The 23,443-nt window shown below is 47.8% G+C and overlaps 1 protein-coding gene across 2 annotated transcripts in view; it reads right to left on the bottom strand.

Moving 5' to 3' along the window:
• MRC2 (mannose receptor C-type 2) overlaps window positions 1–23,443 on the bottom strand; it is a 761,492-nt gene that overhangs the window by 165,835 nt on the left and 572,214 nt on the right. For both annotated transcript variants that reach the window (XM_069237988.1, XM_069237989.1), the window contains exon 20: window positions 4,315–4,460. In XM_069237988.1, coding sequence (XP_069094089.1) covers window positions 4,315–4,460 — 146 coding nt within the window. The remainder of the gene's footprint in view (window positions 1–4,314; window positions 4,461–23,443) is intronic.

The following is a 23,443-nucleotide window of genomic DNA, read 5'->3' as shown; positions in this document are numbered from 1 at the left end:
CAGTGTGCATTTATTGTGCTGAGAAGTTTGATACCAAACTTCCCAGTTTTCAGTGTAGCCATTATGGTGCTGTGGAGTTCGTGTTTGACAGACTCCCAGACCATATACTCTTATGGCTACCCTGCACTTACAATGTCTAAGGTTTTGTTTAGACACTGTAGGGGTACCATGCTCATGCACTGGTACCCTCACCTATGGTATAGTGCACCCTGCCTTAGGGCTGTAAGGCCTGCTAGAGGGGTGTCTTACCTATACTGCATAGGCAGTGAGAGGCTGGCATGGCACCCTGAGGGGAGTGCCATGTCGACTTACTCGTTTTGTCCTCACTAGCACACACAAGCTGGCAAGCAGTGTGTCTGTGCTGAGTGAGAGGTCTCCAGGGTGGCATAAGACATGCTGCAGCCCTTAGAGACCTTCCTTGGCATCAGGGCCCTTGGTACTAGAAGTACCAGTTACAAGGGACTTATCTGGATGCCAGGGTCTGCCAATTGTGGATACAAAAGTACAGGTTAGGGAAAGAACACTGGTGCTGGGGCCTGGTTAGCAGGCCTCAGCACACTTTCAATTGTAAACATAGCATCAGCAAAGGCAAAAAGTCAGGGGGCAACCATGCCAAGGAGGCATTTCCTTACACCAGATACTTACCTTTTTTCTCCTGGTCGCTGGGGAGACACTCTGGTACTTACCTTTTGCGGTTCCTAATTCCTACAGCTTCCCTCTACTGATTCCACTTCCTTGGGTGGGGGCCCGACTTTCGCATTCCACTTTCTTAGTATATGGTTTGGTCCCCCCTAGGTCCTTCAGTACCTATTATTGTTTTCTATTGCCTTTTATGCAGAGCCTGACTTATAATGTGTACATAATGGTGTGTTAACTCACCTGCTAATAGAGTACTGTGTATACATTTTAGTGTTTGTGTTACCATAATAAAGTACCTTTATTTTTGTAACACTGTGTGGTTCTTTCAAGTGTTTAAGTGCTGTGTGACTACAGTGGCATTGCATAAGATTTGCATGTCTCCTAGAAAAGTCTTGGCTGCTCATCCACAGCTACCTCTAGAGAGCCCTGGCTTCCTAGACACTGACTACACCTCAATAATAGGGGATAACTGGACCTGGTAAAAAGTGATAACACCATAGGTGCTCACCACACAACAGGCCAGCTTCCTACAGGCACATCTTATACTATAGACGTAGCAGTGCAACTAACAACATTTTTATATTGGTCGGTAACACTAAATGTTGCTAGAGGCGTGCAAAGTTATCACCTGTCCACATTCTGTCATTCCCCACCTCTACCCCTCACCTGGCTGTGGTATCCGAAGCTGAGTCAACTACTGTCAGCAACCACCAGTTCTGTGGTTCATCACTGTTAATATTGTGTAGATAGGCCAGGTATGGTCCCCATATATCACTTGGATAGCTGCAAATGGGAAGCTATTCCCAACCATTTTAGCCTTTTACTGGGAAGTAGGGCCAGAGGGTGAGTTGCCGATTCCAGAGGGGAGCAGACACTTCCATCACCTCCAGGTGAATAGAACCCTAATAACTGCCCTGAGGGATACTTGTGACAGTCACACCATTTTGCATGACAGGCTGGTATCCCAAGATCATCAGTTACCAGGAGAGACCAGAGTGAGAGTGCTGTTAGACCTTTTTCCTTAATACCTTTAGAAATTGCTGGGTTCCCTAGGCAGAGGGTGGTAGTCAGTCCAGACCTCCCCCTTGATTGTCTCCTTGAAAATGACTTCCCAGAGGTTGGTCTGAGCCCAAAGGAGGTAATGACCCAGGGACAATCTTCTCCCAAGAATCCTGGAGGTGCTGAACCTACAGCCAGAAAAGTTGGCCCCAGAAGCAAGGCAAGAGGAAGATGTGTTGGAAAGGTGGGCAACATTTAGAAAACATTCCATCTGAGGCCAGACAAACTGACATGCGCACTTAAAAATGTCTTTATTGAATGTGGGTCTCGCTTACTGGCTCTGGGTGTGTAAGAAATGCTCAACACTACTCTTTGATAAGCTTGAGCTGCTCGCCCATACTACTACAAAAGAGAGCATTTGGGATTATTATTTTAGCCGCTGTAAACCAATAAGGGTCACCTGGGCTATCTGCATAGTGTCCCCATACATACGGTAAACTATATATCCAGCTTACTTAAGAGGTGTTGCTATTCACTGTACCCTTTAGGGTCAGTACCCAGCAAAAGATGGCTGTTCCAGGAAGATCTGTGAGCAGAGCAACTTATTGGAGTGTGCCTGTCCTACATACTCTATCCTTAGAAAGAATTTTCAAGTTGTCTGGGAGCATGACATCCAAAGTAGTGGTACAGTTACAGTGAATAAGGTTTTACTTAGGTCTAGCATCTCAGGTTTGTTATTCTTGATGGTGTCAAGAATATTGGCTACATTTATTTTTTAAACAGAGCAGCGATTATTCATCACACCTACTTTAAGGAATTTTAAGGAATGCATGTGGGTTACAAGTGACAGTTTATGTTGCCCCAAAACATGTTTCACTTTCCTCCTGTAAGACTGTAGCATAGATCTTTTTTGTTTGATTGAACCCTAGCAATGACATTGTTGGAAAAAGGAGGGTTTGCCCCTCAAGACAGATGTTGTACTTCTATTTGCCAGATGGTGGTCAGCAAACGCTTCTTTGAAGCTGTCAGTATCTCTCTGCTTTGTGTTGAGTCCACGTGGTTCTCCTGTCTAGTGTGGGAAACACTGGGATTGTATTAAAAATAAGTGATTGCTGTGAATATAAAAGTTATCAGTTTACACTCTCATGTTGAGGTGGCTTGTGTCTGGGTTGCGCCTCTGAGTGTTCCATCATTTTTGCTGCTTGTCTGTTGACTTGTTTGGGGGTGGGCTTTGCTAGTCTTATCCAGGCACCCCAGTTCTTGGCTACCAGGGCCTGTATTACATAAAGTGTGACAAGGGTACAATGAGTGTGCACCCAATTTCAGTGCACATGGGAGAATTTGATATTACAGAAGGTGGCCCCAGACACTTGCATGCCCCCTTCCGAAATACAGGTAGGGTCTGCACTATTCTAAAGAGGCCTTCCCTTATTTGCATGGGGGCAATGCCCCATACTAATGAGGTAAAAACGTTGCCTCTGCACTTGCAGTGTATTATGGACCACCAAGAGGTGCACAGGCTGTACCCTCAAGGCAGCTGCGAACTTGCAGCTGCTGGCGTCTTTTCCTCTGTGCCCACATCTATAGTATGGTGCGGGTGCAGAGGCAAAGTGTTTCCCTCATTTACATGAGGCTACACCCCTTTCAAATTAGGTAACGTCCCCTTATGATGGCACCTGCCCTTTAAGCGCACCGGCGTTATCTGTATTACAAATGGGGCCACACAATTATCAGGGACCTCTTCTGTAATACTACAGTGCCCAAAGGGTACAGGAAACAGGTGCATATGCCCTTTGCCCACAGGGCACTGTATGTGATAAGCCCAGGTTTCCTTCTTGAACCTGTGTTTCCATCCTCCTAAATATATGGTGGTAATGTCATTAAAAACCTAGCCCTGCTTGCAACAGTAAATAAGAATCAATTGCATCTGCAAGGTTAACCTTTCAATGGCGTCTTAGAGGTGGCCCTATCTCCTATGATGAGGATTATTCACATTCCTCCTTCCTTCCCTTTCTCTCACACTCGCAACTTCTCCATCATAATTGTATCTGTTTTCTTTACCAGCCTTGTGCCCCTTTAACTGTATTCCTTTGCCTTGCTAACTGAAAACACAATTGACTCTTTCACATATGACCATTTAATCTTTTAGTGCCACACATTTAAAGTGCGATGCCTGAGAAAGGAGTATTGAAACTCCAGAGGCAGGAAGAATGAACAAGACTCCATCAGTGTGAAACAAGTTTGAAACTCTAAGGATATGAGAAGAAGTGTTACTCACTCCATTGAAATGTGAATCACAGCGATGCAAATGAAATCGGAATAACCGAGAATCTAGTGAAATGGAGAGTGACAGATATCAGTGGTACAAGCAAGAGTGAAAGTGAGACCCCTAAAAGGTTATAATGAGAGAGACTGCAGTAACATAGGAACAAAGCTATGGTGATACGAGTTGTTCTTTAGTAATGTGGATGGAGTAGACTTAAGGGAGGTGTGAATGAGCCTCCAGACGCATGAGCATTCAGTGATGTGTGATTCTGACTGCAGTGATGTGCGAGTGCGCGAGACTTCGATGAAGAATGAATTAATCTCCGTCAAAGCCAGAAACACTTTCCTCCCTTCTAGTATAGACACTAGCAGCAGCTTAAAAACCCTAATTTAAGAGCATCAGCATCTCACCTTATTAAGAAAAGGAAGCCATCCTCGTGGACATACTCCACCAGATGGCCTAGGCACCGTTGAAAGAGTAGGTTTCACTGCAGTGCTGTTCCTCCGTTTACAGATGTAAGGCAGCGACGTCAGACATTTCTGATCTCCCCAGTCCTCTGATCAAAGAAGGAAAAGTGAAAAAGGAGGAATTAATGGAAGAAATGTGTTTTGGCCTTGCAGAACAAAGTACAGATCTTGAGAACACAGCATGATTGGAGTACAGGTGAAAAGGGATGAGGTTGATAAAATTACTAACAGGTAATAAATAGCCTCTCTCATGCAGGTGGGATTTTGCTGAAGTTCAAATTCGAATTTGTGGCCAATGGTTAAGGTGGTCTCCTGTAATGGTTCCAGGGTGGTGTTTACTTATCGCTAGCAAACTCGATACTCACCCCACTTAGTGATCCCAGCATTTCCTTTGACATTGATCCCCTCCATTCAATTTGGGGATGGCAGTGGCGAGTCTCTGCAGCCCCTTTTTCTTCATATCCTTTTTGTCAACACCATGTCCAGAATGTCATCTTTTTACTTCTACGGAGCGAAATCTGTGGTGGATTTACTCACTCCTAGACTCCTGTACCATGCACACATATACATATTCATCCTCCTGCTCCACAGTTATCCCCTTCTACTCTTAGAATGGGAGACAGCAGCAACACTTGGATGCTGCTGCCATATTATGTACTCCATATGCACTCCTTACAACTTTGTTTTAACCCTAGTGATCTACCCTCTTCTGCTTGCCGGTATCGTTAAAGGATAGTATCAAGTTAGTGAGCTGTGGAATGATTATATACATACCTGTCCAGGTATATGCGTCTGTGCTGCTGAAGCAACTGCATGTCCCCTCTTCAACAGCATATACCACGCTCATAACAAAACCTTAACGCCTCTTCAACAATTAGCTCTTCAACAATCACATATTACATTCGCAGCAAGCTCACTATCTTCCAAAGGCAAATCTCAGTAGACAGCGTATTTCCCATCCTGCTGCAGACTAATCTATATACCAAATACATAGTCATGTTAAACCTCTCCAGCTAGCAGAATGCATGAAACTGTTGTAGGAAGCTAGCTCTCTATATAGTGGACCAAAAACGAGGTACACTTTGTAAAGAGTCCAAGCAAATCCCAGAGGAATTACAGAGGCACAAATGACACCCCAAATGCTCTCTTTTGTGGTAGTGTGGGCCAGCAGTTAGGTATATCGGAGGGTAGTGCTAAGTACATATTGCACCCACAAAGGCAGAAAGCGAGACACACACGCAGAGAAATCCAACACCAATTTATTAAAAACACATAATTTTACATACATTTTGATACCGTGATCATCAGAATCGGGTGAGTACTTTTCAAGTTATGAATTTTTAGTTTTCAAAAGTTGACAATGTGCAATTTTTGGAGCGGTAATGTTATCCTGTGGGGGGAAAACATATAGGGCCAGATGTACCATCACGGCCCATTGCGATTCTGTAATAGCGATTTTTAAGAAATTGCTATTACCGACTCGCAAAGGGCCATGTATCACATTTGCGAATCGGTAATAGCGATTTCTTAAAAATCGCAAAAGCTATTACTGAATCGCAAATTGCGATACCGGAGCTACGAATTTTTTGCATTTCCAAAATTGCGATTTCTGATCCAGAAATCAGAATTTTGGAAATGCAAAAGGCCAGGGTGCTGGGGGCCTAAGGCCCCCTCTCCTGCACCCCAAAAACTTTTTTTTTTAACATGTAAGGTACACACATGCCAAAAGGGCATGTGTGCTTTACATGTTTAATTTAAAAATGCAGTTTTACTGCATTTTTTTATTTTGCACCAGGTTACCACCTGGTTGCAAAGCATGGTATTTTGCAAGTGCAAAATGCCATTTTTAGAAACTTTTTGCAACTCGCAATTTCCAGGTCGCAACGCAAGAAATCGCAATTTTAGTGATTTCTTATTTGTGGTCTGCGAATGCATTTCATGCATCGCAGACCACTGTTTTGCACTTGCAAACGGCCGAATTTACCGATTTGCACCGTTTGCGAGTGCAAAACTTTTTGATACATCTGGCCCATAGTCCTTTCGGTACTTAGCAGCAATTTACAGGACCCATCTTTTGCAGTCAAGGGTAAGTATGGGCAAGGTCAAAGGCAGTACCAGCAGGTCACTTCAGGAGGCACTGGGTCGTCTGAGTGCAGAGGTGCTTTTCATTTAGTGCCCTAATGTTATCCTATGGGAAAGAAACAGACACTGCATACAGGTACTTAGCAATGACTTACAGGACTGTTATTCTGGACGTGAGGGGAGTATGGGCAAAATCCAAGGCCACACCAACAGTTCACCTTGGGGGACTTTGGGACATCCAGGTGTAGGGGTGTGTTGCGGCATTGGGTGTCCCATTCACTTCAAAGGAAATTGGTTCGGTCAGAAAGATGCTGCAAACAGGGACTGGTCAGCCAGTATGGGGGAATCCACAGGGAGGGCTCCATCCTTGAAATCTTTGGGCACGTAGGGACACCATTGGCCCACTTCTTCTTGGGCTGTTGGCGTTGGGTTCCGGTGCAGGAGATACTCGTGGTCGCAAGAGGCCAGCAGAAAGAAGCTGCAAGCGGCATCAGGAAGCCCACTGTTGGCAAACCCAAGGTGGGTTTTGGCTCTGGAGGACCTGGGGACCATTCTGGCACAGTTGGCCCATTTCAACTCGGGCTAGGGGCACCGGTGCATTGGTGCTGTTCAGTGTTGGATTTTGGTAGTCCAGAGTCCTTGCAAGCCTTCTTTGGTGCCTGCAGGATGCAGGGAAGCAGCTCCGCTACTCCACTGGAGATCCTGGTTACTTCTCGAAGTGCTGGCAGTCCTCCCAGGCTTTTGGAAGCCTACCAGTTGCAGGATGAGTCATCTTTGGTGCAATTGTCAAGGACAGCAAGCAGGCCAGCAGGGCTGTGTCCAAGTCAGTTGATGCTCCTCAGTTCTTGCTTTTTGTGGCTCTTCAGGTCCTTCTTCTTTTGTCCAGTGAATCTGAGGTTCTGGTATTAGGGAGTCCCCTAAATACTCAATTTAGGGGTGCTAAGGAGAGTGAAGAGTAGTAGCCAATGGGCTACTTAACCCTACGGTCCCTATGCCCCCTAGATGAACGTAACCCCCCTGTTTTGTGTGGTAAAACATGGCTGTGGTGTTGTCCATAGCAACAATGACAACTTCGTCCACCAGGTGGGGGAGGAAAGCTTTTAATGCATGGTGAAATACTAAGAGTTCTAAATATTTGAAGTGAAGGCCCTGGTGTTTGGTTTCCCAATGGCCTTGGATTGTCAAAGTTTGCAAATGTGCTCCCCATCCCAAGAGGGAGGCGTCCTTTGTGATGGTCTGCAGAAAGGGGTTGAGAAAAGGCCGCCCCTGCAACGAGTTTTATGTGTTCCACTACAGAGAAAGTGACAGGAGCAGTGGCTGACCAACACTAGATCTTCCCAATGACCCTCTGCTGGAGACCTTTGCTGCACCAGGCATTCCTGCAAAGGATCCATGGGGCACTAGTGCAATGCAGAAGGCCATCATGCCTAGGAGGCATGTAACTGTTCTGGCTGTGATCTGGTGGTCTGGTTGAAAATGTGGGAAGTCTGGTTGAAGGAGTGGCTGAAAGACTATATTCTTGCCGCACTGGGGTGGCAAACTCACTTCCTGAGTTGAGAACTGCTCATAAGTAAGTCTGAATTTGTTAAGGTTGGAGATGAGATTTTTGGACATAGATAGTGAATCCCAAATTGTGCAGAAGATGTATAGTGGTCCGTCCGTTCGTAGCATAATTGGCGGGTGGAATTCTTGATGAGCCAGTCGTCCAGCTAAGAGAAGACATGAATGTCCTGCTGATGCAGGTGTGTGGCTACCACTGTTAGGCACTTTGTGAGCACTCTGGGGGCTGTGGTGACCCTGAAGGGGAGCAGCTTGAATTGATGGTGTTTGCTGTTGACCACAAACCTGATGTAGCGCCGATGTGCTTGGTGTATTGGTATGTAGAACTACACATCCTTCAGGTTGAGAGCGGTCATAAAGTAGCCCTGCTGTCAGTGCTTAATTTGTGCTTGTGGTTTCTGGTGCAGGGCACCGGCACTTATTTTGGAGGGTTGGCACTTATTTTTCTGCCTCAAGCATTTACTGCGAGCAAAGGACACATATGGAAAAGTCGGAAGAAGAGAAAAACGAAAAAGTGTCACAAAGGGGAAAAGCTAAAAGGTGCAAGAGGGAGCTAAAGTGGCAGAAAGTGGCTGTAAATGGATTTAAGAGGCCCGAGATGGCGTCAGTATTCCGCTGCCTCAGTATTCCGTGCTCGCACATTTAATTGCAGCAGCTGCGGGCTTAAGAGGAGGACTTTGGGTCCCGCTATGTTTTTATTTACAAATTAAGCAGTGCCCGCTGTAGAAGAGGTATGACATCTTGGGAGACCATAAGAAAAAGCTCATGGTGAATATATTTGTCGAGGGGCCTTAGGTCAACAATGGGCCTGAGGGAGACATCTTTTTTGGGAATTAGGAAGTACAGGGAGTACACTCCTGATCTTTGTGGTTGAGGTGGACTTGGTGTAGGAAAATACCTCTCATGGCATGGTTACCCCCTAACGTTTTGCCTTTTGTTGATGCTCGTTCTTTCCCTAAACTGTACCTTTGTTTCCACAATTTGCACAACCCTGGCACACAGATAAGTCCCTTGTAACTGGTACCCCTGGTACCACGGGCCCTGTGGCTAGAGAAGGTCTCTAAGGGCTGCAGCATGTATTATGCCACCCTGGGGACCCCTCACTCAGCACATGCACACTGCCTCACAGCTTGTGTGTGCTGGTGGGGAGAAAATGACTAAGTCGACATGGCACTCTCCTCAGAGTGCCATGCCCACAACCCTCTGCCTGTGGCATAGGTAAGTCACCCATCTAGCAGGCCTTACAGCCCTAAGGCAGGGTGAGGGTATAGTTGCATGAGCACTATGCCCCTACAGTGTCTAAGCCAAATCTTAGATATTGTAAGTGCAGGGTACCCATAAAGAGTATATTGTCTGGGAGTTTGTCAAACACGAACTCCACAGTTCCATAATGGCTACACTGATTTCTGGGAAGTTTGATATCAAACTTCTCAGCACAATAAATCCACACTGATGCTAGTGTGGGATTTATTGAAAAATGCACACAGAGGGCATCATAGCGATGCCCCCTGTATACCAGTCCAATTCATAGTGTTAGGCTGACCAGTTCCTGCCACGTCCAGACGGGTTTCTGGCCACATGGGGTGAGTGCCTTTGTCACTCTGTGGCCAGGAACAAAGCATGCACTGGGTGGAGGTGCTTCTTACCTCTCCCTGCAGGAACTGTAACACCTGGCGGTGAGCCTCAAAGGCTCAACCCTGGTGTTACAGCGCCCCAGCTAGTAGAGCACTCCAGCTAGTAGAGATGCCCGCTCCTCCGGACACAGCCCCCACTTTTGGCGGCAACTCTGAAGGAGATAATGAGAAAAACAAGGAGGAGTCACCCACCAGTCAGGTCAGCCCCAAAGGTGTCCTGTGGTGAGGTGACCCCTGTCTTAAGAAATCCTCCATCTTGTTTTGGAGGGTTCCCCCATAGGAATAGGGATGGGCCCCCTCCCCAAAGGGAGGAGGCACAAAGAGTGTGTAGCCGCCCTCCAGGACAGTAGCCATTGGCTACTGCCCCCCAGACCTAAACACACCCCTAAATTGAGTATTTAGGGGCGACCCTGAACCCAGGAAATCAGATTCCTGCAACCTAAACAAAGAAGAAGGACTGCTGACCTGAAAGCCCCACAGACATGACGGAGACAACAACTGACTTGGCCCGAGCCCTACCGGCCTGTCTCCAGACTCAAAGAACCTGCACAGAGACGCATCCAGCGTGACTAGCGACCCTGAGGACTCAGAGGACTGCCATGCACCTAAAGGACCAAAAACTTCTAGAGAATAGCGGCTCTGTTCAAAAACAGCAACAAAAAAACAATTTTAAAGAGACTCTCGCCTCACTCCGGAAGCATGAGTCTTCACACTCTGCACCCAACGCCCCCGGCTCGAGTTCAGGAGAACCAACACCGCAGAGAGGACCCCCAGGCGACTCCAACGACGTGGACACCCTGTATCAACCTCCCTGCACCCCTACAGAAACGCCTGCAGAGAGGATCCAAAGGCTCCCCCAGACCACGACTGCCTGGTAACAAAGGAACCCGACGCCTGAACCAAGTGCTGCACCCGCAGCCCCCAGGACCGAGAGGAACCACTTACCAGTGAAGGCGGGCGTCTCTCATCCTAGCGCAGTCAGTGGCTGGCCCGAGAAGCCCCCTGTGCCCTGCCTGCATTGCCAGAGTGACCCCTGGGTCCATCCATTGCTTTCAACGCAAAACCAGACACCTACTTTGCACACTGCACCCGGCCGCCCCTGTGCCGCTGAGGGTGTATTTTGTGTGCTTGTGTGCCCCCGCCCCTCCAGTGCTCTACAAACCCCCCTTGGTCTGCTCCCTGAGGACGCAGGTACTTACTTGCTAGCAGACTGGAACCGGAGCACCCCTGTTCTCCATAGTCACCTATGTTATTTGGGCCCTCATTTGATCTCTGCACCTGACCGGCCCTGTGTTGCTAATGCTGTGGCTTTGAGGTTGTCTTGAACCCCTAACGGTGGGCTGCCTATGCCCAGGAGACTGAACTTGTAAGTGCTTTACTTACCTGAGAAACTAACTAATACTTGCCTCCCCCAGGAACTGTTGATTTTTGGACTATGTCCACTTTAAAAATAGTTTATTGCTATTTTTGCCAAAACTGTGTATACTATTGTTTTAATTCAAAGTTCCATACTTACCTGTGTGAAGTACCTTACAATTTATGTACTTACCTAAATTCTGAATCTTGTGGTTCTAAAATAAATTAAGAAAATAATATTTTTCTATAAAAACCTATTAGCCTGGAGTTAAGTCTTTGAGTGTGTGTTCCCATTTATTGCCTGTGTGTGTACAACAAATCCTTAACACTACCCTCTGATAAGCATACTGCTCGACAACACTACCACAAAATAGAGCATTAGTATTATTTTATTTTGCCACTATCAACTTCTAAGGGGAACCCTTAGACTCTGTGCACACTATCTCTCACTTTGAGATAGTATATACAGAGCCAACTTTTTACACTTGGTTTGATGGCGCCTTTGAGAAGAAGCAATTGCACCTCTTCTCAAAGACGTTTTATGTGCTCTACTGAAAGTCTGTGCTTGCGGGGTGGTATCGTAGGAGGTGTGGTAGTTAGCTCCAGACAATAACCATCCTGTTATGATGTCCAGCACTCATTGGTTGGAGGTGATGTTTCGCCAAGTGAGGAAGGAATCTAGCAAACGGACCCCAACAGGTGTTGTGATCTGGGAGATCCTTGCCTCTATCTTTTGAGTTATTACAACTATAGGTGCCTCTGAAGAACCTCTACCTGAGGGTGACAGGGTCTGTGGGGAATGCACGATGTTGAGGTTTCAAGGGAAATTTGCTCCGAGCCTCCACAGAAGGGAGTCCTGCAAAAGGAACCACGGAAAGCGGGCATTAGAAGTGCACCCATAGCCTTTGCAGTCTCGGTATCTTCATCTTTTCAAGTATTTGGTCTACCTCAGGCCCAAAAAGATGTTGACCATCAAAAGGAAGAGCTATTAAGTTCTGCTATACCTCAGGTTTACACCCTAATATCCGCAGCCTTGTCAGGGAAGGAGGCACTGATGCCATGAGCAGCAGTGTCAGCGGTGTCAAGGGCAAATCTTGTGGTGGTAGAAATTAATTTCCCTTTAGAAACTAACTCATGGCCTTTTTTTCTGTGTTCCTCAGGGAGGTACTAAATAAGTTCCTCCATTTCATCCACTGTAGCTCTGTTGTATCCACCCAAGATACCTACAAAATTGGCAATACGCCAGTAGTTACTGGACGGTGCCACCACTCTTTTCCCCACACAGTATAGTCTTTTACTTTCTTTATCAGGCGGGGTTGCGTTTCCAGTTGTTTGGGAGTTAGCCCTCTTCCTAGCCATACAGACCACAAGAAAGTCTGGGGTAAGCTGACCTTGAATGCAAGGAGGATCTGAAGGGGACTCCTTATACTTTTTACCCATTTAAGGACTAATTACACAAGCATCAACAGAGTACTGGAAAATGTCCACTGTATGACGTAACATACCATTTAACATAGAAAGGTACTGTGTAGAGCATTGTGTGGAGTGGGTCTCAAATAGGAAATCCTCTTCAATGGGATCAGAATGGAGGGGAGCTTTGTGGTAGGCTGCCACTCTGGCAAGGAGCTCTTCATATGTTGAGAAATCATCTGGTGGGGATTGTCAAGCTGGGTAAAGACAGGGGGCGTGTCTGTTGGGGGCTCAACATCATAAGTGTCCCAGGGCTTTGGTTGTGGGTAAATAGGGCTTATGTCTCCCCCCTCTAGATCCTCATGGGATGTTGGAATTGGTGACCGCTGTGGAGTGTAGGAAAGAGGGTCTCCATGTGAGGAGTGAGGGTAAGTGGGTCCTGCATGGCCAGTGTTGCAGATGGAGGAGCAAGCAGTGGACTGGTGGCCTGGTCCTTCTTTTCCTATACTTAGGACCCAAGGCTTCATCCAGAGCTTCCCGGAAAGAAAGCTGCCTTTTCGGTGGATGTGTGGCAGCTCTGGGAGGGTGGAAAATTATCCTGCCCGTTCGAGGATGGATTGCCAAATGTCTTTGTCGAGCATCGGTCTCTTCTTGGAGCTGATGGAGGAGTGGCTCGATTGTTTTGTCGCGACCGTTGTGTTAGTCGACTTCGGCGTTGAAAGGCTTGAGCGCAGATGCTGGTTTCGGCACCATGGGTTTCAGTGCAGACAGTTTCGGTGCTGACGAGTTGCTCAATGAAGAGCTTGCTAAGGTCGGTGCAGAGCCAGCTGGCTCGTAATGTTTTTTCAGACCGAGCAGGAGTTAGGGGTTGTGGCCAAAGCGATTTGTAGGTGCCTACCATGGCCCGAGGGCAGTGGTGGCTCAACGGTCTGCCCCTTAGGTTTGTGAGTGGGAGTGCAGTCTTTTGTGAAGGCCTGCTTGGTTCGCAAGATATATAGTGGAGGTGAAATATGTGTACTCATGACCTGTTGATCTGCTGGAAGATCCTTGATCTCCAGGTTGGAGCTGATGCTGTCCTCTGGTAAGAACGCCTCCTCTCCAGCTGTAGACCCCTTCACATGGTGTTCTGGAAGACATTCCGTGTCAAAGAGGTCCAGTGGATCTTCACCGCACCTGCAGGACATTTTCAAGCGTGGGGCCCAACAGTTACAGAGGATCTTCTTTGATCTGAACAAGCGGACTTGTTACATTTGGGCAAAAGGCAAAGGTTACAGACCTGATGAAGGTAGATCAATGGATATTTTGAGTGGCATGAGGACAATATTCAAAAGGGTTTCCTTCCATTAACCTTGCAACGTGGCATGGAATGAGTTAGAAGGACCAAGAAGAAGGCGCCAGAAGAAAAAAGTCCATGTGGGACTGAGATCAATCTGAGGATTGCCCAGGCACATATGGAGTCTTCAACCCGGCACAGAAAGGAGTAAGGGATATGCGTTTGAAAAACAATACAGACGGTTAGGAGTTACCATGGGAACCAAAAAGAGTACAGGTGACGGTCACAAACCAGTGCACAGGAGCACACGTCTGAAACCGACGGCTGAAAGAAAATACTCTAACAATGGTGTTAATGCCTATGTGCATTACCAGCAAAAGGAGGAGTCACCTAACTGCATGACTAAAAGACTTCTTCAAAGAAAAACAACTTCTTGCACACAACCGGGCCCAAGACTACATAGCAGGAGTATGCATGTGTATCTACAGCCACACATGTCTTGAATGAAAAGTTTTAAACTGCTAACCCAGCTTTGCCATTTAAAACAAAGACAAAGCCCAAACCTTCTTCTGTGGTATGTGTAAGTCATTCGTATGGGAGGCCTAGTGAGCCCTAAAGCAGAGTGCCGGATATTTCCAGAGCGGAACATGTAATTAACTTATTCTGGGAGTAAAAAAGCAGCATTCTTTGTTTACTGTGGCAGGACATGGTAGCCCTATTGGTGAGCAAAGTATAAACGTGCTGACCCCCTCAGCCGTGCTAACTCCTGGATAATGCAACCAAAGTTAATACTATAAGGTTTCAAGCAACTTGTTGCATTGAACCTGACTTGATATTCGAGTCAAAAGTTATGTAATTTGCTGCAGTGTGCAACTTTTCTAAAGTTGCCACTTTGTTGCTTAAACTCTCCTCTGCCCTTGACGGTTGCACATGGGGTCTGTCCCAGAGACAGCTTTCTGCCATCCTGGGGAGATGTGCAAATGACTCACAGGAAAGAAGACAATAGAAGCCTGCACGGAAGAGAGGTGTTAACTGTTCTTGGCAGGAAGATACATGGGTGTTGGCCCAAAAGGCGAGCTTCAAAGAAGAAGCTGCCTTTAAAGTGCACATGGTGAACACTTGGGAGAGGGGCTGCTCTATCATTCAGTTAGACAGGCTGGCGCTCGGGAAAGAGAGGGGAAACCAGTTGCCAAACCATTTTCTCAGCGGCGTGTAGCCACACCTCTAGGTTGGGCTAGCGAGCTCTACACGCCGAGAGAGGGGTTCTGCCATCATGAGAGTGAGCAGAGTAGAGAATGTCTGGGATAGCCAGATGCCACACTTTGCAGGAAGTGGTTGTCAGGAGGGAGGCAAGCTAGTAGCCCACTGGTTTCTGGCCATGTCCACCCCAAAGTGCATTTTCTGGGCATAAATAGGGCACCCAAGGCACCCAGAAATCAGCTCTGTTGCACCAAGAACCTGGTCAGGAGAGACTGTATTGATGTGGACTCCACCTTCTGAACCTGGGGGCTGCCATAGGAAAAAAGACTGTGCCTGCTGTGTCCTGTTCATGGAGAAGTTGTTTACTGAGCCCAGCTGAAGCAAGAGATTCTAAAAGTCAGTTGGCTGCCCTCATGTTCACAGCACAAGGCCACAAAAGCCTTCTAGGGGGATTTGGTAACCTAAATCTTCGGACAGTCGCTTCACGCCGTCATGCAGCACCAGGACCAGGACACAATGCTCAAAACTGCCCGAGTCTGCTGAACCGAGGAGTGTGTAGGAAAGTGACCCTTTTTTGTCATGGTCACCCCCACTTTTTGCCACTGGTACTGATGTTTTTCGACTGATGTGTAATGAGCCCTGCTAACCAGGCCCCTTCAACCTTGTTGAAAGGGCCAGTGCTCCTTCAACAAGGTAAAACGGTCTAATTGTCACACAATTGGCATACACTTTGTCACCCCTGCAAGTCCCTATTAGGTGGTACCCCGGGTACCTAGGGCTTGGGTACCAAAGAGGATCCCTAAGGGCTTCAGCATATGTTATGCCACCCTCAGGGACCCCAATACAAATTGCATGCAACCTGGCACTGCAGACTGCGTTTCATGGTGCAACCCATGAGTGAAAGCATGACATGGCACATTCACTGTGTGCCATGCCGAAGTCACTGCATATGTTACATTTAAGTCACTCCCTACAGCATACGTTGAAGTCCTAAGGCAGGGTACATTATATTTTATGTAAGGACATATCTGCATGAGCAGATCAATCTAGGTAGGTAATCTAGTTCAATTACTAAATATTGCAAGTGACCAGGCAGCCATCTTAACGACATGTACTAGGCACTGGTGATTACGAGTTACCCAGCTACATGATGATGCACGGAAAATAATGGTATTTGGTATCAAACACCTTGTCACAATAAATCCGTACTGATGCCAGTATTGGATTTATTGTGACATGCAACCAGAGGGCACCTTAGTATCGGATTTATTGTGACAGGCAACCAGAGGGCACCTTAGAAGTGCTCCCTGAAAAACTACTAGTCCTCAAGTGTGCTGGCTGTCTGGTATTAACCAGCATACCACCACAGATGAGTTTCTGACCACCTAAAGGCAAGAGCCCATGCTCCCGGAGGCCAGAAACAATGCCTGCTTCAATAAAAACACCTCCTCCAGCAGGGTGGCTAGTGAATCTGGATACTAAGACTAGTGGCTTCAAAGTCCCTGCCATCTTTGATATGCGACACCGGCTTCCCCCAGACCGGGGAGATGCCATCCCCTGCCTTGAGGCGTATTTAGCATCAGGACAGGTGGGAAATTAGCTATGCAAGTAGGTGTGTTGCACCACCAGGCTAATCACCGCTAACGTGGGCTGCCTGACGTGCTCTATGAAGGAAGGGTGCCACCATTTTGTTTTTGATGGAATTAGGAACTGTGGGACAGTATTATGCCCACTCCCCCACAGGAAGTGGTCATATAGAGGGTGTAGTGACCACAAGGGTAAGTAGCCCCTTAGCTTCTACTTTTCACTCCCCTTAAAGCCCCTAAATTCAGTATCTATGTGGCCCCCTAACACCAGGAACTCAGATTCGACTGACTGAAGAAGAAGGATAAAGAGGAGCTGACCAGCGCAAGAACTGTGGACTAGCTGTGAACTTTGGCGCCAAACCCTGCTTACCTGCTCCTGTCCCGGCAATCGCAAAGACCTGACTTGTCCTGTGTAAGGAAATGCCTCCTTGGCATGGTTGCCCCCTGACTTTTTGCCTTTGCTGATGCTATGTTTACAATTGAAAGTGTGCTGAGGCCTGCTAACCAGGCCCCAGCACCAGTGTTCTTTCCCTAACCTGTACTTTTGTATCCACAATTGGCAGACCCTGGCATCCAGATAAGTCCCTTGTAACTGGTACTTCTAGTACCAAGGGCCCTGATGCCAAGGAAGGTCTCGAAGGGCTGCAGCATGTCTTATGCCACCCTGGAGACCTCTCACTCAGCACAGACACACTGCTTGCCAGCTTGTGTGTGCTAGTGAGGACAAAACGAGTAAGTCGACATGGCACTCCCCTCAGGGTGCCATGCCAGCCTCTCACTGCCTATGCAGTATAGGTAAGACACCCCTCTAGCAGGCCTTACAGCCCTAAGGCAGGGTGCACTATACCATAGGTGAGGGTACCAGTGCATGAGCATGGTACCCCTACAGTGTCTAAACAAAACCTTAGACATTGTAAGTGCAGGGTATCCATAAGAGTATATGGTCTGGGAGTCTGTCAAACACGAACTCCACAGCACCATAATGGCTACACTGAAAACTGGGAAGTTTGGTATCAAACTTCTCAGCACAATAAATGCACACTGATGCCAGTGTACATTTTATTGCAAAATACACCCCAGAGGGCACCTTAGAGGTGCCCCCTGAAACTTAACCGACTGTCTGTGTAGGCTGACTAGTTCCAGCAGCCTGCCACACCAGAGACATGTTGCTGGCCCCATGGGGAGAGTGCCTTTGTCACTCTGAGGCCAGTAACAAAGCCTGCACTGGGTGGAGATGCTAACACCTCCCCAGGCAGGAGCTGTGACACCTGGCGGTGAGCCTCAAAGGCTCACCCCTTTGTCACAGCCCAGCAGGGCACTCCAGCTTAGTGGAGTTGCCCGCCCCCTCCGGCCACGGCCCCCACTTTTGGCGGCAAGGCTGGAGGGAACAAAGAAAGCAACAAGGAGGAGTCACTGGCCAGTCAGGACAGCCCCTAAGGTGTCCTGAGCTGAGGTGACTCTGACTTTTAGAAATCCTCCATCTTGCAGATGGAGGATTCCCCCAATAGGGTTAGGATTGTGACCCCCTCCCCTTGGGAGGAGGCACAAAGAGGGTGTACCCACCCTCAGGGCTAGTAGCCATTGGCTACTAACCCCCCAGACCTAAACACGCCCTTAAATTTAGTATTTAAGGGCTACCCTGAACCCTAGAAAATTAGATTCCTGCAACTACAAGAAGAAGGACTGCCTAGCTGAAAACCCCTGCAGAGGAAGACCAGAAGACGACAACTGCCTTGGCTCCAGAAACTCACCGGCCTGTCTCCTGCCTTCCAAAGATCCTGCTCCAGCGACGCCTTCCAAAGGGACCAGCGACCTCGACATCCTCTGAGGACTGCCCCTGCTTCGAAAAGACAAGAAAACTCCCGAGGACAGCGGACCTGCTCCAAGAAAGGCTGCAACTTTGTTTCCAGCAGCCCTGAAAGAACCCTGCAAGCTCCCCGCAAGAAGCGTGAGACTTGCAACACTGCACCCGGCGACCCCGACTCGGCTGGTGGAGATCCAACACCTCAGGAGGGACCCCAGGACTACTCTGATACTGTGAGTACCAAAACCTGTCCCCCCTGAGCCCCCACAGCGCCGCCTGCAGAGGGAATCCCGAGGCTTCCCCTGACCGCGACTCTTTGAATCCAAAGTCCCGACGCCTGGGAGAGACCCTGCACCCGCAGCCCCCAGGACCTGAAGGACCGGACTTTCACTGGAGAAGTGACCCCCAGGAGTCCCTCTCCCTTGCCCAAGTGGAGGTTTCCCCGAGGAATCCCCCCCTTGCCTGCCTGCAGCGCTGAAGAGATCCCGAGATCTCTCATAGACTAACATTGCGAACCCGACGCCTGTTTCTACACTGCACCCGGCCGCCCCCGCGCTGCTGAGGGTGAAATTTCTGTGTGGGCTTGTGTCCCCCCCGGTGCCCTACAAAACCCCCCTGGTCTGCCCTCCGAAGACGCGGGTACTTACCTGCAAGCAGACCGGAACCGGGGCACCCCCTTCTCTCCATTCTAGCCTATGTGTTTTGGGCACCACTTTGAACTCTGCACCTGACCGGCCCTGAGCTGCTGGTGTGGTGACTTTGGGGTTGCTCTGAACCCCCAACGGTGGGCTACCTTGGACCAAGAACTGAACCCTGTAAGTGTCTTACTTACCTGGTAAAACTAACCAAAACTTACCTCCCCTAGGAACTGTGAAAATTGCACTGTGTCCACTTTTAAAACCGCTATTTGTCAATAACTTGAAAAGTATACATGCAATTTTTATGATTTAAAGTTCCTAAAGTACTTACCTGCAATACCTTTCAAATGAGATATTACATGTAGAATTTGAACCTGTGGTTCCTAAAATAAACTAAGAAAATATATTTTTCTATACAAAAACCTATTGGCTGGATTTGTCTCTGAGTGTGTGTACCTCATTTATTGTCTATGTGTATGTACAACAAATGCTTAACACTACTCCTTGGATAAGCCTACTGCTCGACCACACTACCACAAAATAGAGCATTAGTATTATCTCTTTTTACCACTATTTTACCTCTAAGGGGAACCCTTGGACTCTGTGCATGCTATTCCTTACTTTGAAATAGCACATACAGAGCCAACTTCCTACATTGGTGGATCAGCGGTGGGGTACAAGACTTTGCATTTGCTGGACTACTCAGCCAATACCTGATCACACGACAAATTCCAAAATTGTCATTAGAAATTGATTTTTGCAATTTGAAAAATTTTCTAAATTCTTAAAAGACCTGCTAGGGCCTTGTGTTAGATCCTGTTTAGCATTTCTTTTTAGAGTTTAAAAGTTTGTAAAAGTTTGAATTAGATTCTAGAACCAGTTGTAGATTCTTAAAAAGTATTCCAACTTTTAGAAGCAAAATGTCTAGCACAGATGTGACTGTGGTGGAACTCGACACCACACCTTACCTCCATCTTAAGATGAGGGAGCTAAGGTCACTCTGTAAAATAAAGAAAATAACAATGGGCCCCAAACCTACCAAAATACAGCTCCAGGAGCTTTTGGCAGAGTTTGAAAAGGCCAACCCCTCTGAGGGTGGCAACTCAGAGGAAGAGGATAGTGACTTGGAGGAAAATTCCCCCCTACCAATCCTATCTAGGGAGAACAGGGTCCCTCAAACCCTGACTCCAAAAATAATAGTCAGAGATGCTGGTTCCCTCACAGGAGAGACCAACACCTCTGAAATCACTGAGGATAGCCCCAGTGAAGAGGACATCCAGTTAGCCAGGATGGCCAAAAGATTGGCTTTGGAAAGACAGATCCTAGCCATAGAGAGGGAAAGACAAGAGATGGGCCTAGGACCCATCAATGGTGGCAGCAACATAAATAGGGTCAGAGATTCTCCTGACATGTTGAAAATCCCCAAAGGGATTGTAACTAAATATGAAGATGGTGATGACATCACCAAATGGTTCACAGCTTTTGAGAGGGCTTGTGTAACCAGAAAAGTGAACAGATCTCACTGGGGTGCTCTCCTTTGGGAAATGTTCACAGGAAAGTGTAGGGATAGACTCCTCACACTCTCTGGACAAGATGCAGAATCTTATGACCTCATGAAGGGTACCCTGATTGAGGGCTTTGGATTCTCCACTGAGGAGTATAGGATTAGATTCAGGGGGGCTCAAAAATCCTCGAGCCAGACCTGGGTTGACTTTGTAGACTACTCAGTGAAAACACTAGATGGTTGGATTCAAGGCAGTGGTGTAAGTAATTATGATGGGCTGTACAATTTATTTGTGAAAGAACACCTATTGAGTAATTGTTTCAATGATAAACTGCATCAGCATCTGGTAGACCTAGGACCAATTTCTCCCCAAGAATTGGGAAAGAAGGCGGACCATTGGGTCAAGACAAGGGTGTCCAAGACTTCAACAGGGGGTGACCAAAAGAAAGGGGTCACAAAGACTCCCCAGGGGAAGGGTGATGAGACAACCAAAACTAAAAATAGTAAAGAGTCTTCTACAGGCCCCCAAAAACCTGCACAGGAGGGTGGGCCCAGAGCCTCTTCACAAAACAATGGGTACAAGGGTAAAAACTTTGATCCCAAAAAGGCCTGGTGTCATAGCTGTAAACAGCATGGACACCAAACTGGAGACAAGGCCTGTCCCAAGAAAGGTTCCACTCCAAACTCCCATCCAGGTAACACTGGTATGGCTAGTCTCCAAGTGGGATCAACAGTGTGCCCAGAGCAAATCAGGGTCCACACTGAAGCTACTCTAGTTTCTGAGGGTGGGGTGGATTTAGCCACACTAGCTGTCTGGCCGCCTAACATGCAAAAATACAGACAGCAACTCTTAATTAATGGGACTAGAATAGAGGGCCTGATGGATACAGGTGCCAGTGTCACCATGGTGACAGAGAAACTGGTTTCCCCTGGCCAATACCTGACTGGAAAAACTTACACAGTCACCAACGCTGACAATCAGAGAAAAGTACATCCCATGGCAATGGTTACTTTAGAATGGGGAGGGGTCAATGGCCTGAAACAGGTGGTGGTCTCCTCAAATATCCCAGTGGACTGTCTGCTTGGAAATGACCTGGAGTCCTCAGCATGGGCTGAGGTAGAACTAAAAACCCATGCAGCAATGCTGGGTATCCCTGAACTGGTGTGTGTGAAAACAAGAGCACAGTGCAAGGCACAGGGTGAACAAGTAGAGCTGGAGTCTGGAAGAATGGCCCAGCCTACCAAGAGAACAAGAAAGTCAGTTGGGAAACCAACTACAACACAGCAAAAGAAAGGGAACCTCTCTTCTCAGGAAGAAGTTCTGCCCTCTGAGGGAACTGAGCCTTTGGAGCTTGAACCTTATCAGGTTGAGCTCTTAGGCCCAGGGGGACCCTCAAGGGAGGAGCTGTGTAAGGGACAAGAAACCTGTCCCTCTCTTGAAGGCCTTAGGCAGCAAGCTGCTGAAGAGTCCAAAGGCAAGAAAAATGGAACACATAGGGTCTATTGGGAAGATGGACTCCTGTACACTGAGGCCAGAGACCCCAAACCTGGTGCCACTAGGAGAGTGGTAGTGCCTCAGCTGTTCAGAGAGTTCATCCTAACATTGGCCCATGACATTCCCCTTGCTGGACATTTGGGACAAACCAAGACGTGGGAGAGGCTAGTCAACCACTTCTACTGGCCCAATATGTCCAACATGGTTAAGGAGTTTTGCCTCTCCTGCCCCACCTGTCAAGCCAGTGGTAAGACAGGTGGGCACCCAAATGCCCCCCTCATTCCACTTCCAGTGGTGGGGGTCCCCTTTGAAAGAGTGGGTGTGGACATAGTTGGTCCACTAGAACCTCCCACAGCCTCAGGAAATATGTATATCCTGGTAGTAGTGGATCATGCTACCAGGTATCCTGAAGCTATTCCCCTTAGGTCGACTACTGCCCCTGCAGTAGCCAAGGCCCTCATTGGTATCTTTACCAGAGTGGGTTTCCCTAAGGAGGTGGTGTCTGACAGAGGTACCAACTTCATGTCAGCATACCTAAAACACATGTGGAATGAGTGTGGAGTGACTTATAAATTCACTACACCATACCATCCACAAACTAATGGCTTGGTTGAGAGATTCAACAAGACATTAAAGGGCATGATCATGGGGCTCCCAGAAAAACTCAAAAGGAGATGGGATGTCCTCTTGCCATGTCTGCTTTTCGCTTACAGAGAGGTACCACAGAAGGGAGTAGGATTCTCACCCTTTGAACTTCTGTTTGGTCATCCTGTAAGGGGACCACTTGCTCTTGTTAAAGAAGGCTGGGAGAGACCTCTCCATGAGCCTAAACAGGACATAGTGGACTATGTACTTGGCCTTCGCTCTAGAATGGCAGAGTACATGGAAAAGGCAACCAAAAACCTTGAGGCCAGCCAACAGCTCCAGAAGTTTTGGTATGACCAAAAGGCTGCACTGGTTGAGTTCCAACCAGGGCAGAAAGTCTGGGTTCTGGAGCCTGTGGCTCCCAGGGCACTCCAGGACAGATGGAGTGGCCCTTACCCAGTGCTAGAAAGGAAGAGTCAGGTCACCTACCTGGTGGACCTGGGCACAAGCAGGAGCCCCAAGAGGGTGATCCATGTGAACCGCCTTAAGCTCTTCCATGACAGGGCTGATGTGAATCTGTTGATGGTAACAGATGAGGATCAGGAGGCAGAGAGTGAACCTCTCCCTGATCTTCTGTCATCAGACCCAAAAGATGGCACAGTAGATGGAGTGATCTACTCAGACACCCTCTCTGGCCAACAGCAAGCTGATTGTAGGAGAGTCCTACAACAGTTTCCTGAACTCTTCTCCTTAACCCCTGGTCAGACACACCTGTGTACCCATGATGTGGACACAGGAGACAGCATGCCTGTCAAAAACAAAATCTTTAGACAGTCTGACCATGTTAAGGAAAGCATCAAGGTGGAAGTCCACAAGATGCTGGAATTGGGAGTAATTGAGCGCTCTGACAGCCCCTGGGCTAGCCCAGTGGTCTTAGTCCCCAAA

The sequence above is a fragment of the Pleurodeles waltl genome, chromosome 6 (assembly GCF_031143425.1).
Source record: "Pleurodeles waltl isolate 20211129_DDA chromosome 6, aPleWal1.hap1.20221129, whole genome shotgun sequence".
NCBI classification, from domain to species: domain Eukaryota; kingdom Metazoa; phylum Chordata; class Amphibia; order Caudata; family Salamandridae; genus Pleurodeles; species Pleurodeles waltl.
Note: the sequence above shows the minus strand (reverse complement) of the source record. Positions and strands in the feature narration are given on the sequence as shown.